The sequence below is a fragment of the Podarcis cretensis genome, assembly GCF_951804945.1.
Source record: "Podarcis cretensis genome assembly, chromosome: 15".
In the NCBI taxonomy this organism is placed as follows: Eukaryota; Metazoa; Chordata; class Lepidosauria; order Squamata; family Lacertidae; genus Podarcis; species Podarcis cretensis.
Genome location: NC_137185.1, coordinates 11,785,913 through 11,805,022, shown reverse-complemented (window position 1 = coordinate 11,805,022; position 19,110 = coordinate 11,785,913). Strand labels below are relative to the sequence as shown.

At 45.4% G+C, this 19,110-nt stretch overlaps 1 protein-coding gene across 5 annotated transcripts in view; it reads left to right on the top strand.

Moving 5' to 3' along the window:
• The window catches only part of CLIP2 (CAP-Gly domain containing linker protein 2), an 81,777-nt gene that overhangs the window by 16,853 nt on the left and 45,814 nt on the right, over nucleotides 1–19,110 (top strand). For 4 of the 5 annotated variants that reach the window (XR_013833496.1, XM_079955454.1, XM_079955457.1 and 1 more), the window contains exons 2-3: nucleotides 7,198–7,438; nucleotides 14,428–14,981. Coding sequence is in view for 4 of the 5 variants with exons in the window: in XM_079955454.1 (XP_079811580.1) it covers nucleotides 7,312–7,438; nucleotides 14,428–14,981 (681 nt within the window). In the remaining variant the exon portion in view is untranslated. Of the gene's footprint in view, nucleotides 1–881; nucleotides 1,037–7,197; nucleotides 7,439–14,427; nucleotides 14,982–19,110 lie in introns of those variants that run through there. The other variant, XM_079955455.1, reaches the window with a different exon arrangement.

Here is a 19,110-nt window from a genome sequence, read left to right as displayed (position 1 = left end):
GGATCCGTTCCAGAGCCCCGTTCGCATCCTGAAGCGAACGCAACCTGCATTTGCGCGTGCGTGGGTCGCGGTTTGCTGCTTCCGCGCATGCACGTGAGGTCATTTTGAGCGCCTGCGCATGTGCAAGTGGCGAAACCCGGAAGTAACGTGTTCCGTTACTTCTGTGCCGCTGTGGAGCTTAACCTGAAAACACTCAGCCTGAAGCATATTTAACCTTATGTATGACTGTAGGAATCATAGCTCTGTGAGGGGTAAGCTACAATGCCCAGAAGTCTTTGAAAGGGGTGGGGAAAATATGCTTACAGATATATAGCATGGGCACAGCTGCTTCTTTCAGAGTGCTAGAGAAGCAGTCTCTGCTCCAAGTGGCCTACAATCTGTCATTCAACATGGGGAATTCAGCTGAAGGAAATCAACTCATGTGCTGTTATTTTTAAAGGTGTGTGTGTGTGTGTGTGTGTGTGTGTATAAAATCACTATTGTGGATGCAGACTCTGGATTTCTGAACCTCTTTAAAATCAGCAGATTGTATCAGTAGTGTTGCCCATTTTGCAAAATGGCATTGGGACTTACTAGATTACCCTTTTCCACATTGGTCTCTCTCCTCCCCACAGTCAGTGAGTGTGTTTGCAGGCACTGTTGAGAGCAATTTTTCCCCTCCAAAGGGTTTTTAGAAAGCTAGAATTCCTCCCTGAGCGAGTCTGTGCAAAAGTGCCTTTTATTGCCCAAAGCCCTTCTGCAGCTACTTTGACATTGTCTCATGCTATCCCACTTCCTGTTTAAGAAAGAGAGAGGGAGGGTGGGGGGGAGAGAGAGAGAGAAGAGAAGAGAGGAGAAAGGGGTGGGAGTGGAGAATCCATTCCTCTTGCAGACACATCCCAATTCAATCTGCAGTGAATCACACAGCTGGTTCCCTGCCAGAGAGCGCAGAGCCGAAGGGGCAGAGGAGGAGCAACTGCCCGAGAGAGTACATTTCTTTCGGGATTCTGGAGCCATTGACTTAACGCACAAATGCACAGGAACCTCTGTACACGAGGTAAGCAGACCGAGCTTCTCCGGCTTTCCCGAATAACGGGCAGGAGCTCTGAAGGAGAATTGACCGTTTCCCTTTCACATTCAAAAATCTCCTGCTTCTTCCAGAGGAGTTCAGACATCTCCTGGCAAGTTGTCCCGAAGTTCTGGCCTCTGTTCAGGGACAATTTGCTGCCTCAAAACCTGGCACCCTCTTGCCGGCATCCTGTTGTAAGAGTTGAAGAGTTAAGCCAATTCCCCCCCCCCCCTTTATGTCTCTGTCTTTGTTTCAGTCTTAGAAGCAGTTCTGTTGGGGAGGTAAGTGTGTGTGGGGGGGTGTCACTTTGAGTTCCGCTCATTCTGTCTTGCGTCTGTGCCGTGACCCAGAGTTAACTCAGTGGTGCTTGTGGCTTGAAGACACTAGGGAATGGCTGCTGGCCTGGGTGACTTTAGAAGGGGGCCTGATAAATTAATGGAGAATAAATGGCTACCATTTTTTATCTTTATTATACAATATTTACTCAAATCTGACGTTCACCTTTCTTGGCCAAATCACATTGCGAAAATTAAGGTGTGCATTAGATTCGATGGCACACTTACATTCACCAGCAGATACTTTTTTTGGTTTCTAGGTTCTGAAAATTGAGGTGCGCATTAGATTTGATGGCGCATTAGACTTGAGTAAATATGGTACTTATGTATCCCGCATTTTCCTCCCAAGTTGCTCGCTGTCCTCTTCCCCATTTTATCCTCACAAGAACCCTGTGAGGTAGGTTAGGCTGAGAGATGGTGGTTGTGCTTTGTGGCTGAGTGGGGATTTGAACTCTGGTCTCCCAGGGCCTAGTAACCAGCTCTGTAACCACTAGGCAAGATTGGTATGGTATGTCCCTCCAGTCCTTCTGAGTAAAGGGCCAGTTTGAAGAGGAACAGCCCTGGATTTATTGGGCCTGTCATTTTGGCCTGGCTGCTGCAAGGAGTCCATGAGAAACAGGTCCCGTCCACACTGTACATTGAAAGCATGTGACTTTCACTTAACATGGGAACTCTAGTTTAAGGGTATTGCGAATTGTAGCTCTTTGAGCGGGTGAACTACGGTTCCCAGGATCTTCTGGGGAAAGCTGTATGCATTGACTATATGGTGTGCATGTGCCAAAAGTTTTTCGAGAGAGGTTTTAAATTGTCGTGTTGATGCTCTGATTTGATCCTCGGTTTTATTTACTGGTTTGGCTTTTTTATCCTTTAATTGCTTGGTGGTTGTTTTTAATCCTTGATTCTGGTTTTTGGCTTACTGTGTGCACACATAGAGCTTTCAGTGCATTATACCCAGTGCTATTCCTTCTCAGAGTAGACACATTGGAATAGTGGGCATGACGTAACTTAGAATCGCAGAATTGTAGAGCTGGAAGAGGGTCCCAAGGCTCATCTAATCTGATCCTCTGCAATGCAGGAATCACAGCTAAATAATCCATGACAGATAACCATCCAACCTCTGCTTAAAAACCTCCCAGGGAGGAGAGTCCACAACCTTCCAAGGGAGACTGTTCCACTGATGAACAGTTCTTACCATCAGAAAGTTCTTCCTAATGTTTAACCACAATCTCATTTCTTATTATTTGAACTCCCTGGCTTGGGTCTTCCCCTCTGGAGCAGCAGAAAGCATGCTTCGTCTATCTTCCATGTGACAGCCCTTCAGATATTTGAAGATGGCTGTCATATCACCTCTCAGTCTTCTCTTCTCAACCGTTCCTCATAAGGCTTAGTTGCCAGACCCTTCATCATCTTGGTCACCTTCCTCTGCACACGTTCCAGCTAATCAATATCCTTAAATTCTGGTGCCCCAAACTCGGCACAGTCCTCCAGGTATGGTCTGAACAAGGCAGAACGCTATACTTCTGTTGTTGCAGCCTATAGTAGCAATTATTGTTATTAGACATAAAGCATATATAAAAACATAACAAAACATTAAACATTAAAAGCTTCCCTATGTAGGGCTGCCTTCGGATAACAGCCGCCACCAACACAACAATTTCATTATTTATACCTTGCCCACTCTGGGCAAGTTCCAGCACATATAAAAACGTAATAAAATGACAAACATTAAAAACTTCTCAATATAGATGTCTTCGAAAGGTTGTATAGTCACTTATCTCCTTGACGTCAGATGGGAGGGTGTTCCGCAGGGTGGGTACCACAAGTGAGAAGGCCTTTTTTTGCTGCTGCATCACACTTGTGGTCTACTAAGAGCCCTAGATCGTTTTCACATATACGACTAGTAAACCAGGTGCCCCCCATCCTATATATGTGCATCTGGTTCTTCCTGCCTATTTGTCCCCACTGAAGTTCATGTGGTTAGTTTTGGCCCAGTTCTCCATTCGCTTAAGGTCATCTTGAATCCTGATTCTGTCTTCTAAGATAGTGGTTCTCAAAGAGTTGGCAGGAGAGTGTGGTGGGAAGATTGAAGGACAATCAAATCAACGTATAAACATTTCAGTATTGTAAAGTACTCTATATACCGTATTTACTTGAGTCTAATGCACCGGGACACGGGTGGCACTGTGGGTTAAACCACAGAGCCTAGGACTTGCCGATCAGAAGGTCGGCGGTTCGAATCCCCGCGACGGGGTGAGCTCCTGTTGCTCAGTCCCTGCTCCTGCCAACCTAGCAGTTCAAAAACACGTCAAAGTCCAAGTAGATAAATAGGTACCGCTCCGGCGGGAAGGTAAACCGAATTTCTGTGCGCTGCTCTGGTTCTTCAGAAGCGGCTTAGTCATGCTGGCCACATGACCCGGAAGCTGTACGCCGGCTCCCTCGGCCAATAAAGCAAGATGAGCGCCGCAACCCCAGAGTCGGTCACGACTGGACCTAATGGTCAGGGGTCCCTTTACCCTTTACCTTTAATGCACCATTGAATCTAAAGTGCCCCTGAATTTTCAGAACCTTGAAACCAAAAAAAGTATTTGCTGGTGAATGTAAATGTGCCATTAAATCTAATGTGCACCTAAATTTTCGCAACGTAATTTGGCCAAAAAAAGTTGAGCATTAGATCCGAGTAAATACGGTATATATTTTTTAATTTGCAGAATATTGATAGATAGCTTTTCAAAATGAGAGGATGGGAATTGGCTGTTCTTGTGAACAGCGATTTTCAACTCTGACGAATATGAAAGACCAGAAAAGAGAAAGGCTTCTTTGTGTTGATGAGGAGATGACAGTTTGTTTGTCTCAAATTAGACCTAATATAAATGAGATTACCCAGCAAAAGCAAGCTCACTCTAATTGAATTTGTATACAGTACATACTTAAGAGTCCTGTTTATAATTATATTTTGGGAATGATGCATGTTTTTATGTAGCTGCACTGGATGTCCCATGATCATATTATAAAGTAGTTGTGTTCTGTGATATAAATCACCACTAGGAGTTGTTGTTTTCTTTTTCCAGTGTATGTATTATCAGTAAAAAAATTCGTTGTGGCATGAGCAAATTTTTATTCTGAACGTGTGGCCCTTAGAAAGAAGTTTGAGAACCACTGCTCAAAGGGATTAGCTACCCTTGCCAGTAGCTTCATGGAACCATTAATTTCAGTGGCTCTACTCTGAGTAAAATGTAGCTGCAGAAACCCAGCATTTGCAGATGTGACTTGTTGGATATCAAGTGTCTTATAAGTTGTGCTTTGCAAAACCCTTTTGGCCATAAGCGAGGGAAGTTTGACCTGACCAAATTAAAGTCTTGCCTTTTGTACGGTTCTTGGGGAAACGTCTCCGCAATGGTCCAGCCCAGAGATGGGGAACTCGTGGTCCTCCCAGATACTGTTGGACTACAACTCCCATCATCCCTGACCATTGGCCTTGCCGACTGCGTCTGATGGGAGCTGGAGGACCACACAGGATCCCTATCCTTCTTTTGCCTTGTTCTGGTGCGCGAACCTGGGGTTAACAAAGTCAATATTTTTAAAGGACCATAAAAGCAGGAATGGCAGTAGCTGAGAGACAGGAAGTAATTAAGGCATGAGTCGAGGATTTTGGCGTAAGCTGAGCTGGTGGGGGAGACATTTGGCAGCGTTTCACTTAGTAGCGGCTGACGTAGGGGGGTGGGGAGCTGTTTGCCAGGCCAGATTGAGAGAATCCCGACACAGTTTGTCCTTAATGCATCTTGCTCTGAGAAGTCCCGAGCATAGCAGGACACAGGATTTGACTGCCTTTGGATGAGAGAGCCACAGAGGTGCACGGTGTTTTCTGGGAAATCTCCTTTGCGTGCTAAAGTAGAAGTGGAACAGCATGGGAGTCGGTCCTACTCCTAAACTGGGTGGTAGGGTCTCAGAAGCTCTGCATTGGCTTCCTAAAGAGTACATGTTTGTGTCCTGGTGGCCAGTGAGCTTCTGGGCCCAATTCAAAGCGCTGGTTTTGACCCATAAATCTTATGCAGCTCGAGACTGCCTCTTCTCACGTGAACCAACCCCCGACCTTGCTATTGCCATCAGTTTAGAGGACACAAGAACAGGCCTTTTCAATAGTGGCTCACCTGGTACCATTTTTATAAAGCTTTAGGCGCCAGGCCCAAACATTTCTTTTTCGCCAGACTTTTTAATCATCTGTGGCCTCCTTGAGTGGGGGGGGGGGAGGGATGTTTTAATCCTGCCTTTTAAAAATGTGGATGCTTTTTATATTTGCCTATGATGGTTTTAACAGGTGTGTTTTTATTTATTGTTGCAAGTTGCTTTGGGTTGCATTGGCAAAAAGAGAGAACGACAAATAAGTAGAACAAATAAGTACAGACTCCAAGGCTGTGCCTCAGTTTCTAGCTAGAAACTCCCCAAAGCACGCTCCTCGTTCCTATTTTATGGAGATTTTCTCCATCCTCTACTGTTCTTAAGGCATTACCTTCTATGGATTTCCCCCAAATCTCCTAACTATAGAATCCCATTGATCATCTCCTAATTAGCCAACTGAAAGGTAAAGTTAAAGGACCCCTGACCGTTAAGTCCAGTCGCGGAGGACTCTGGGGTTGCGGCGCTCATCTTGCTTTACTGGCCGGGGAAATCGATGTTTGTCCACAGACAGTTTTTCCGGGTCATGTGGCCAGCATGACTAAACCACTTCTGGCGAACCAGAGCAGTGCACGGAAACACTGTTTACCTTCCTACTGGAGCGGTACCTATTTATCTACTTGCACTTTGACGTGCTTTCGAACTGCTAGGTTGGCAGGAGCTGGGACCGAGCAACAGGAGCTCACCCCGTTGCAGGGATTCGAACCGCCAACTTTCTGATTGGCAAGCACTAGGCTCTGTGGTTAGACCACAGCGCCACCCCCAAAAGCAATTGTTGTTCAGCATCTGTAACGCCACGTTGTTTTGGATGTAATGCCAAACTCTTGTTCATTACTATGGGAACAAGCCCTCTGCTTCATTTGCTCCTTTCAATGCACTGCTAAATTAACTTCTGGTTTAGGCAAACCATTGTCTGCCAGACTATGAAACCTGTAAACACTTGTTTGCACAAACCTCAGTTGGACGTCGTAGGAAATCTTGGTTTATCGTGATGTCAATGCGCCACTGTAAAGCCTTACGCTTGTGCTCCTCCTCTGGGGCGACTGCTTGGAGTCATTTGGAAGCTCTGGCTTCCTTTTTTGAATAACCACAGCTTGTTGGGTGGTTTTGACACCCAACCAAGTGTGGAGAACTGTAGGTTGTTTGGAACAAGCCACTTTCAAACCATGGTTTGAGAAGCTGACTTGCTTCATGCATTCCCTAACCTGATGCCTTCTAAGTGCTTTTTTTCTGGGGGGCGCAGAGGTACGCATACCCCTAAACATTTTGTGAATCTAACAGGAGAAGAAACTAATTATTTTTTAAATTTTTAGTTTCTTCTCTAGTACGGTGAATTGTCCGTTCCGTTGCTACTCCTGATGGCGGCCTCATTTCCTGTCACAGTGTTCCTGTCAATGGTGATTTTCTTGAGTCAAAATGAGAGTACCCCAAACGTATTTTTTTTTAGAAAAAAAAGCACTGCTTCTAGTTGATTTCGATGCCCATCAGTGCCAACCACAACATGGCCAGTGGTCAGGGAAGGTGGGAGCTGGAGCTATTTGATGCACACTTTTATTCCACTTACAATTTTTCCTGTAGCTGGTATTTTCTTTCTCCTTCCCCTGATTTTTTCTCTTTGGGTGCCTTTCTTCTCCCCTCCAGGTCTCCAAAGATAGATGAAGGGGTCCGTTGCCTAGATGCCTGACATTGTGACGCCAAGTCCTCAGCCGGCAGTTCGACTGAATCCCTTGGCTTGAGCCACGGACCTGGGCCAGCATGCTGAAACCAAGTGGACTTAAAATTCCCGGGAGGGCTGGGAAGCACTCCAGCCCCGTGGGACGCCCTGGCGGGACAGCAGCCGCCGCCACCACCTCCACCACTGCCTCCACCACCACAAAAGAAGGTAAGGAACAGCGTCTGGCCACAGCAGAGATTTGAACGGGGGATTCGTGGCCGCCATATTGGTTTTCCAACAAGAGGCGTTAGGTCAGTGATGGCCAGACTTGGCCCTCCAGCTGTTTTGAGACTACAGTTCCCATCATCCCTGACCACTGGTCCTGTTAGCCAGGGATGATGGGAGTTGTAGTCCCAAAACAGCTGGAGGGTCAAGTTTGGCCATCACTGCATTAGGTGGTCCATGAGGAAGGGACCTTTATAATGTGTCTGCGTTGTGTCCTCTCATTTTTTGATACTTCTTTAACTGAAAACATGTGATTTTATAACAGAGTGAATTATTTTTTTTTAAAAAAAAACCATAAAGGGAAAACAGTGCAATAGAAATTAAACATGCACACAGAGAAGGAACAAAACTTGGAAGCTGCATTCACAGTTCCTAGGATGAATAAAAATAATAATACAGTCATAACTTGGATCCTGAACGCCATGCGAGTTGGACATTTTGGCTCCCGAACACCATAAACCCAGAAGTGAGTGTTCCGGTTTGCAAACATTCTTCGGAACCCGAATGTCTGATGTGACTTCTGTGGCTTCCGATTGGTTGCAGGAGCTTCCTGCAGCCAATTGGAAGCCGCACCTTGGTTTCCAAATGTTTTGGAAGCTGAACAGACTTCCGGAACGGATTCTGTTCGACTTCTGAGGTACCACTGTAATTTCAGATATTGGAGAGTTGTAACATTTTTTGTGTGTGTGTGACATGAAAAGAGGGGGGGGGGAGAAAAAATGGGGGGAGAAATAATACCCATATACAGTACAACAAAAAACAAAAAACAACCTTTGTAGCATAACCTTTAAAGTAATTGTGTCGTCTATAAATATCGGGGTGTTCTCCTCAAGGTCATTTGATATTCTCACTTGGCACTGAAAAGTTACTAAGAATTCCAAAAAGTAGTGTACAAAATTTCACAGGAGGCATCTGAACATTGTTACCATCGTTGATATTTATACAATAAATTGGTTTATTTTTAACACACGAGGTGTTGGGTCAGTGAGTGGGGGAACTTCATAAAGCATAATCACCCTTTCCTCTCTCTTTCTCTCTCTCTTTGGTCTATCACCCTTTTCTCAGCCTTTTTGATCCATTGTGGTAACCTGCCAGGCCACCTCTATTTAGCCTGGAAATAGCCAGTCACCCAGTGGTAGTTAAGTAGGAGTTTTGGGGAGCCATTTCTCCAGTTAGTCAATGCAATTTTAATCTGTGCTTAGTTTACTAAAGTGCAATTCTTCCTCTCTTCCACAGCTGAGTCATAGTTAAACCCAGTGAGATTTACACCCAAGATTTTCAACCTTAAGAACAGGCTGCAAAAATAAATGTGCCTGAATTTTTTAATGTAGTAATGTGAGCAGGAATGAGGGATGAGGAGGAAATTTGATTCAGTTATCCTTTGATCTGCACCTTTTGAAACAATGCATGCAGCCATCCCAAGGAAAGATGTGCACACCTCTGATTTTTGAAGTGCACTTCAGCCAAGTACTGGGTGCACAATAAACCACACTAGGATAGTGATAACAATGTGTGCAGAAATGCAATATAGTAGGAAAATTCGCTTTACAAAAACGTGGAGAAACTTGTCCTGAAAATGCTGATTAATTTTCATGAGGACTTTTGAATGAAGATTCAAGACCATATAACACCGGTCTTAAAGACCTACACTGGCTCCAGTACGTTTCCGAGCACAATTCAAAGTGTTGGTGCTGACCTTTAAAGCCCTAAACGGTCTCAGCCTAGTATACCTGAAGGAGCGTCTCCACCTCCATCGTTCTGCCCGGTCACTGAGGTCCAGCGCCAAGGGCCTTCTGGCAGTTTCCTTGCTGCGAGAAGCCAAGTTACAGGGAACCAGGCAGATGGCCTTATCAGTATGGGCACCCACCCTGTGGAACACCCTCCCACCAGATATCAAAGAGAAAAATAACTACCAGACTTTTAGAAGACATCTAAAGGCAGCCCTGTTTAGGGAAGCTTTTAATGTTTAATAGGTTATTGTATTTTAGTGTTTTGTTGGAAGCCACCCAGAGTGGCTGGGGAAATCCAGCCAGATGGGCGGGGTATAAATTAATAATAATAATAATAATAATAATAATAATAATAATAATAATAATGAAGTTTGCAAATAAACTGTGGAAATGTGGAGGAACTGAACTTAAGACTGGAAAAATGGAACCGAAATGGACAGATATATTCATCCCCAACAGGAATTTAATATACTTTGAAGCGCTGTTAGCATCTAGGCTCCATCTTGGAAGATTGTTGGGTAATTTGTTTCCTGTAAAATGATCCTTTTTGTAATAACTAACTAACTAACAAACACACACACACAACCACACTTCCAACGTACTGAATCACAAACTTGTCCCTGATTTTAGTTTCAATCCTGAATTCTTGCAGTGGAGAGGCTTTCTTTTTAAAACCTCTCTTCTTTCTCTCTCGCCCCTCCACCCCTCTCCGCCCCCTTTAAAATAGCAGTGGACACTCCGTACAATGAAAACTGTTGATCCCCAGGGCGTGAAATGAATCGTGCACAATTGGCTCTTTATTGCTTTTAACGTACAGTGCTTCTTTACAGTTTCTGGTCAAATTTTTGGAAAAAAAAAAGTGCAGCTTTTTATTGGCTGCCCAGGCTTGGAGTAAATGGATGCCTGCCAGCTGCTGAATCCACTCCTGTCTGTTGTGTGCCCTTGAAGTATCAGTAAACTCAACTGTATTTGCAAATCTGTTCCCCCACCTTTTTGTGTTTTGTTTTTTTGAAAAAGCTCACTGTGCAATAATAATAGATACCAGCGTATCTTCTAGAAGCAACGATCGCAAAATCAGTTTGTTTGATTAGCTATCTTTTTTTCTTTAGAAGAAGTGTGGTTTTTATGAGTTGCTTTTAATTGCTATTTTTTTTGGGGGGGGGGTTGCAATCCCCTTCCTCGCTGAAGCTTTTTGGCAGCAAATTGGGTTGGGCTACTCATTTAGATTGTGGCGGGGATTCCTAAGGCCGGGATCCCTTTTTTAAGAAATTTGGAACATTTGGAAAGAGAGTCTATGAAGTTACCAACATTTGGAGAGGGGTTTTTAGTTTAGGGGACGGAAAGATGAGAAGTCTGGGCCTGAGAGGGATGCTTGTGATGTATCAATGCAAGAAGAGCCTGCTGGATCACATAATAGAATCACAGAATTGTACAGCTGGAAGGGACCCCGAGGGTCATCTACTCCAACCCCCTGCAATGCAGGACTCGAACCCATGACGCTAAGATTAAAAGTCTAATCCTCACCAACTGAGCCATCTCACTTGCTTGTGAGTTTTGTTTTGGGCACCACAGAGCCGATAACTCTTTAAATACTAACATCCCGCACATTTATGGATGGATTTTGTACAGGCCCAACTCCAGCTCCTGATTGCAGAGTGTGAGGCCTGGGCGGGTGGTCGCTAAGACAGCTCACCCCACGTGACCTTCAGGAGCGAAGATAATTTTGTGCACTAAGCCTGAAGATAATTTTGTGCCTAAACAATGAGGCACTAAGCCTGGAGGCTGGTCCCACAAACGAGCACTAATGGACGGGGCCGCTTCTCAAGGCATCACAAAGCCATATATTTTATTCCTCAGGGTGAGCAGCTGAGCTCTCTGGCTGATGATTATTCTCCTCCTTTCATCTCCACCTCCATCTTTGCACTGGCTGCTTGTTTCTTTAAAACACCCTCTGATTATCCTAGTCGTAAGGCTTCCCTGCAGTGGGACAGTGCTTTATAGAGTACAAGGGGAGAGGTCTGCGCCCCAAGGAGCTTACAATCTAAATTCTGGGGAAAGGTGAGAGGAAGACGAGGAGGAGACGCAGAAGTGGGGGGGGGGGGGTTTCCACCAGAAAGGGATAAAAGCAATTGTTTGTCAGATTTCCTCCGTTTAAATTGCTACTTTGGAAGAGGATGATTTCAGAGGCCATACAATCTCTTAGTACTCCCCGCAGTGCAGGAATATGCAGCTGCTCCCATATGGGGATCAAACCTGCAACCTTGGCGTTATCAGCACTACGCTCTAACCAACTGAGCTATCCAGGCTGACCCCATGCGGAAGACCACAGGTTCAGTCCCCAGCATCTCTCCAGGTAAGGCTGCGAGATGCCGCTGCCTGAAATCCCTGGAGACCTGCCATTCAGTGTGGACAGCGCTAAGGTGGATGAACCCAAGGGTCTGAGTTAATCTAAAGCGTTCTCCGGGGTCTGAAGGAGAGGCCTCTCCTGTTCTCTGCAGATGAATTTACCTGGAGGCACCTTGGCTTGAACCCGGGAGCTGTGGGCATGAAAACTAAATTACGGTCCCTGACTGAGGAGGTGCTCATAGGCTTTGCATGGGCACCTGCGGGAATTTTTCTGGGGTGGATGGGGAGCAAATACTCCAAATCAGCCAATATACAAGTTTCTTGCAAAATGAATGGGCAAATGGTTCTTTTGCTTTCGTGTCTGTTTTGTAGTCTTTAAAATGTACTGGTTATTTGTGTGTGTTTAACAGATTTTGCTGCTTTTTGTTCTGCATCGCCTTGATTGTGTTGAAGAGGGTGAATGAATTCATGGTGGCAATAATACTTCCTGCACATTTTGCTCCGTATCTCAGCTTCTTTTTATTATTATTATTATTATTATTATTATTATTATTATTATTATTTGTACCTCACTTATCTGACCAGGTTGCCCCAGCCACTCTGGGCAGCTTCCAACAGATATAAAAACACAAGAAAACATTAAACATTAAAAAGTCAACAGATAAAAACAGTGGATGATAAAGATTGGGCGACACCCACTTAAGCCAAATGGTAGAAGTGTACTTCTTATTTAAATTGAAAGAAGGGGATCTTTAGACTATTTGCCCTTGCCCCTCACCACCTTGCAAAGTACCCCTTTGGGCTGTTCACACACGCCCCCCTCCCCAAACATGGGTCTTGGAGAAAGTCTGATATTTGTGGTGTTTAGAATCCAGGCTTCGTTCCCCCCCCCCCCTCCATCTCTACCAGATAACCATGGAAACTGGGCTGCTACGTGGCCCATTCTGCACCGCCTGACAGCTGGCCGTCTTGGCACAGACCCGTCACACAGGCCTAACAGGATTAAACGCGAGATTCGGACGCCGATGGGAAATGTTGGTGGGGTGGGGAGGGGAGTTAAAGCTGCCCTGTTCTTGTCACACTTCCTCCCCCAAATGGTTAAGGATTTTTCCGCTGCCACTTTTGCCTGCAGGCCAGATTCTTTTGGCCACAGGCCTCCCGTTGCATACCTGTAAATTTGAAGGTCACCTGTGCTTTAAAACCTAATGCTCATAAGTGCAGAAACCTCCTGAAGGATGCCTGGCACCAGCTGAAGCATAACACCTTTCTTTCCCCCCCTCCAATTTGATCCCCAGGCACTGCTGTTGGCGTGTTGGCCGCCTTGGGAGTTGGAAGGGGGAATCTGTCAGGCCCGTTTAAACTCCTTTACAGAGCTGTAGGAAATGGGGAGCGGCAGAGCATGAGCTAGAATAATTGGATCAGAGGTTTGGAAGGGCCCTCCGGGGGTCATGTAGTCTGACCCGCTGCTCAGTGCACGATGCGGCAACAGCATCCCCAACAGATGGCTGCCCAGCCTCTGCTTAAATAGCTCTGTCGAAGGAGAGCCCATCACCTCCTGAGGCAGCTGAACAGCTCTTGCTGATAGGAATTGTTCCCCCTAATCTTCTTCCCTGCTGTTTACACCTGTTGGGTACAGCAACAACAGGGAACAAATCTTCTCCAGTATCCGGTGTCACAACTCTTCAGACATTTGAATTTAAGAATTGGTACCCAAGTTTGATTCCCATCCCTTCTCTCCCCTCTCCCCTTTTTAAAAAAATATATTTTTCATTATTCACAAGATTCCAAATACACACCTTGCAAACACATATTTCGAATACAGTGACATACTTGACTTCCCTCCCCCCCTTTTGTGGTTCCTTTTCTACTTTAGATTTTTAACACTGCATATTCCACTTTACTCCATTTTTAAGTTATTATTTTATCTTAGTAATACAGTGGTGCCCCGCAAGACGAATGCCTCACAAGACGGAAAACCCGCTAGACGAAAGGGTTTTCCGTTTTGGAGGTGCTTCGCAAAACAAATTTCCCTATGGGCTTGCTTCGCAAGACGAAATATCTCGCGAGTTTTTCCGACTTTTTTTCCTCCCCCCCTTTTCTAAGCCGCTAAGCCGCTTATCTGCTTATCCGCTAAGCTGATAAGCCGCTAAAAGCCGCTAAGCCGCTAAGCCGTCAGTGGGCTTGCTTCGCAAGACGAAAAAACCGCTAGACGAAGAGAATCGCGGAACGGATTCTTTTCGTCTTGCGAGGCACCACTGTATTTTTAACTGCTTGATTTAAGTTAATCCTACTAAGGAACTTATTTGCATGCCAGAACTTTTCAGATATTCTTCAAATTTTTCCCATTCTGTAATAAATTTCTTTTTCTCTTGGTTTCTTATTACACCCGTCTGTTTTGACATTTCAGCAGAATTCATCAATTTAATCAACCACTTTTCCTTTGTTGGCATAGCATCTTCTTCCCACCTGTGGGCAAGCGCCATTCTGGCTGCAGTTGTGGCATACAATAGCAAATTTTAAAGGTCCTTCAGAATCTCTATATTCACAATCCCTAAAGGTTATCTTAAAGCATTTTCTTCAATTCGTTATAAGTCATTTTTGTTCTTTTACATACCACCACATATGATAGAAAGTGCGTTCCTTTTTTGCGGCTCTTCCAATTAATCAAAACAAGTTTTTTTGCTTCTAATATGGCACTGTACAAAATGATCCTTGGGACCTCTTCTTCTTCCGCGATGGTGTGAAACAATTAAAATAAATGCCCCCTCTTGATCGTCTCTTCTCCAGGGCAGGCATTAATAGGGCCCTTCCTTGCTTGAAGGCTTTGTTTTCATGTCCCTTTATTTTATTTTACAGGGTCGCCTCTGCATAAGCAGGCCTCCGCTTCTTCTTCTTCTTCCACAGCTGCCCCCGAGAAGACCGCAGGGTCCAAAGTCACCGAGGTGGGTGATGACTTCCTGGGGGACTTCGTGGTGGGAGAACGTGTCTGGGTGAACGGAGTGAAGCCAGGCGTGGTGCAATACCTGGGGGAGACTCAGTTTGCGCCCGGACAATGGGCGGGCGTCGTGCTGGATGACCCGGTGGGGAAGAACGATGGCTCGGTGGGTGGGGTCCGCTACTTTGAGTGCCAGCCCCTGCAGGGGATCTTCACGAGGCCTTCCAAACTGACCCGCCAGCCCACCGCGGAGGGTTCCGGAAGTGATGCGCATTCCGTGGAGTCGCTGACGGCTCAGAACTTGTCCCTGCACTCGGGGACGTCCACCCCGCCTCTCTCCACGCGCATCATCCCTCTCAGGGAAAGCGTCCTCAACAGCACAATGAAAACGGGGAACGAGTCCGGGTCGAACCTCTCGGACAGCGGTTCGGTGAAGAAAGGGGACAAAGACTTCCGGCTTGGAGACCGCGTCCTGGTGAGTCTTTTCTTTCCACATCAGCTTTTCGGAGAGGTTGAAATGTTGCCTCAGGATTCTGAAATTGTGACAAATTGAGTGACTCCCAAACAGATGATGGAAAAATGTCATATTAATACATTTTTTAAAATATTATTATTTATTTAATAACAGTAAATAAATTGGCCGTTTACTGTTGTTGGCCGAAAGGAACGATTGTTTAGTGGCCATTGCAACTTTCCAACAAGCGGGGGTGGGGTGGAGAAGAGATTTCAGAAATATAAGCTCCCAAACTTTGTATTTCAGACTAACAATAAGAAGAAGAAATCTTAGATTTAAAACCGAAATGAAGAATGACAGATTTTTTTTAATGTAACTGCTCGCTCAACAAAAACCTCTAAACGGTTTTTAACAAAATGTAAAAGTATACTGATAAAATCTCATGTTGAAAACACGTTGGCGTAAAATTTACCCAAATATAAATATAATCAGCGGTTTTAAAATAAACATTTGCGCTAAAATAACACGTCTGGGTAGGCTTGCCTGGAGAATTCGGTTTTTTAGTAGGCGCGGAAAACAATGCAGTGAATTTGCCTACAATGGGCAAGAAGTTCCATCAGTTCCACAAAGAAAGATGAATTCATTCCAAGTGTGGAATGAACATTACATGGCACTCATAAACCTGCCCATTCCACAAACTGAAGTGATTGAGTGGGTACGTGTGAGCTGAGGTGATCCTTTTCAGTAATAGCCAAATATAGCAATGAGTTTTTCGAATTTAAAATCATCACTGTGGCAACCAGTGGTGAAACCTGAAACAATTCTTTCTTTTTTACTGAGGCTGCCAAGTGGAAACATCTCTTTCGGTCAAACGAGTGCGTTCATCAGAGAACAGATAACTTATCATTTCTAAAATGGGACTTTGCTGTTAAGTGGGCTTAAAACAGCACCAGGGACTGTTTGGGAGAATGAAGAACCTGGCAGCGTGCAAAGTGGAAAACCTTCCATCATGGAAGTTCTGTGGGTGCAACTTTCCTGTGTCGCCAGGATCTGAGGGTACCTGCTGCTGATCCTGCAACATGGCTGTCCTATGTACATTGGTTTGTGATTGGATCAGATTGGTTTCTAGACATTAGAACATTCCAAACTGAGGCTTTAACCATTTAAAAGTTAGGCCTTTTGGTTTCTTGCAGGGCAAGGGGGCAGCCACTGAGACTCACAGCGATATTCAAGAGGCCCATGGTTTGTGAAGCGCTTAGGGATGGGCGATAACAGTGGTACCTCGGTTTTCAAACATAATCCATTCCGGAAGACTGTTTGAGTTCCGGAACCCGAGGTGCAAAGGATGGTCTGAAAACTTAATAAAGAAAATGGAGAAAAATAACATATAGTCATACCTCGGGTTGAATGCGCTTTGGGTTGAGTGCGTTCGAGTTGCGCTCCGCGGCAACCCAGAAGTAACAGAGCGCCTTACGTCCGGGTTTCGCTGCTTGCGCATGCGCAGATGCTCAGAATGATGTCACGTGCATGTGCAGAAGCGGCGAAAAGCACCACGCGCAGATGTGCCGTCACTAGTTACATTTGCTTCTAGATACAAACGGGGCTCCAGATCCCATTTGTATCCAGAGGTACCACTGTATATACACTCAGCAGAAGCCGTTCGACTTCCGAGGCATGCTCGAAAATGGAACCATTTACTTCTGGGTTTACTGCATTCGAAAACCGAAACGTTCGTCAACGGAGACGTTCAAAAACCGAGGGACCACTGTATATCGATATATTGTCCAAAACCAGTTTGAAGTCCATATCGTGATATTGGTTTCATGATTTTTGACCTGGCAATATATCATGAATCATTGTGTGTGTGTGTGCGCACGCGTGTGCACTATGAAAAAATCACAATGTGGGAAAAACTGTGAAGCCACCCAATGCCTCTACATGGCTCCATCCTTATTTCAGACATCGTGATATATTGTGATGTTTAGCTGGTGATATATTACGCTGTTGAAAACCAGATATCGCCCAGCCCTAGAACCACTGCACCATGCTTTTATGTGGACATTTAGAAACCACTGGCAGGGGAGTGTCTAGTCAGTCGATTTGGTTTTCCATGTCATTAGTATGCTGGTGACAACCCGCTTGCTGTTCTCTTCTTCCTCCTCCTCAAATCCCAGTGCGGTGCTGGAATTCCTCAGTCGTTGCTTGGAATCAGGAGCTGGTTGGATGAGGGCCAGTGGGCAAAACTTAATCCTTATGAACTCCAGTCTTCAGGGGGAGGGTGCTAGCCTTTATGAAGCCAAAGAGGCAATTGTCACACAAGGCCAAGTGTACAGCTTTGGTTGCCTCACCTAAAGATGGATATCGAGGAGGTGGGGAAGAATCAGAAAAGGCAACCAGAGTAGTCAGGGGGATGGAGCAACAACGCTGAAAGGTTGTACCCAGTGCCGGATTTATGTATAAGCTAAACAAGCTATAGCTTAGGGCCCCACTCTTGTGGGGGCCACAAAAAAATTAAAGGAAAAACAACAACTGGATGTACATTTCCAAAATATAAGATAAAAAAACAAATAAAATAAAACCTACATACAGCAACAGGGTTTTGTGTTGTATAGGCTCTTATGATGTAAGTAATGGGCCCCGCCTGCTAGCCTGCTCCCTAAAATATCACAGGTTTGCTCATTTCTATATATAGGGTGCCTACATTCTGCATGGACTGGTTGCATGGCAACATGTACAAATGGCTTTAGATACCTATTAGGTCCATAGATTACCATATAGCATATATTCAACACATTAACGACGACAATTTGTTATTGACAAAGGGCAACTGGACATATTACCTTCCGGAGCTTAGGGCCTCATCATACCTAAATCAGGCCCTGGTTGTAGCATTTAGGAGAAAAGTGGAAATTATGCGGGGTGTGGAGAAAATGGACAGAGAACAGTTTTTATCCGTCTCACCAGAATTGCCTCCCGACACAGACCTTGGTTGCGTGGAATGCCTGGGTCCCTCTCTTGCTCTAACCCAGGGATCTGCAACCCGCAGCTCCGGAGCCGCATGTGGCTCTTTTACACCTTTGCCGCGGCTCCGAGGCAGATACTAGCGAGGGGAGGAGGCGCATTGTGCGCCCCGACACTCCCCACTGTGGTGGGCGCTGTACTGGCTGTGACGTCGCATGGGGCGGTGTGTGCGTTAGTCACGCACCGTCCCGACGTCACCTTCCCGCCCGCCTGCCCGCTACATTGAAGGGGCATGTACGCTGGTCACTGCATTGAAAGGGGGCATGTGCGCTGCTCACTGTTTTGAAGGGGAGTGAAGAACACGCACACAAAAAAAGGTAACTTGTTAATTTAATGTTTATTTCTATGAGGAGGAGTAATTCTGAGGGGTCAAACAAAGAAATAATAAAAAAGTGACAAAAAAGTTATTTTTATAATGGCGAGTTTTGCAGCTCCCAGTTTTTTTTTCCTTCGGAAACGGGTCCAAGTGGCTCTTTTTGTCTTAAAGGTTGCAGACCCCTGCTCTAACCTAAGAATCACGGCTGGCCGATTGGGGGAGGTTGATCCAGAGAGATGCTCACGGGGCACTAGGGAAGACAGGAGCAGACCGTAGCCTTTTTGGGGAGGCTGGATAGGACGGGTTGGGAGGAGCCGCTGCTGCGCCAATGCTCTGTGTTCTGCAGTGGAAGGAAAACGGCAGCTCATTTGACGGTGAAGTGCCGCTGGTCTTCATGCCATATACGTAGTGCAGAAGATTTCTCTTGAATATGGCTGCTGGATGTTTCGGCTCTGTCCAGTAGCATACTTAAAAGGCCAGGACCTTATTTATGGCTCAGGACCACAATAATAATAATATAATATAGAATCATAGAATCATAGAGTTGGAAGAGACCACAAGGGCCATCGAGTCCAACCCCCTGCCAAGCAGGACATACCATCAGAGCACTCCTGACATATGGTTGTCAAGCCTCTGCTTAAAGACCTCCAAAGAAGGAGACTCCACCACACTCCTTGGCAGCAAATTCCACTGTTGAACAGCTCTTACTGTCAGGAAGTTCTTCCTAATGTTTAGGTGGAATCTTCTTTCTTGTAGTTTGGATCCATTGCTCCGTGTCCGCTTCTCTGGAGCAGCAGAAAACAACCTTTCTCC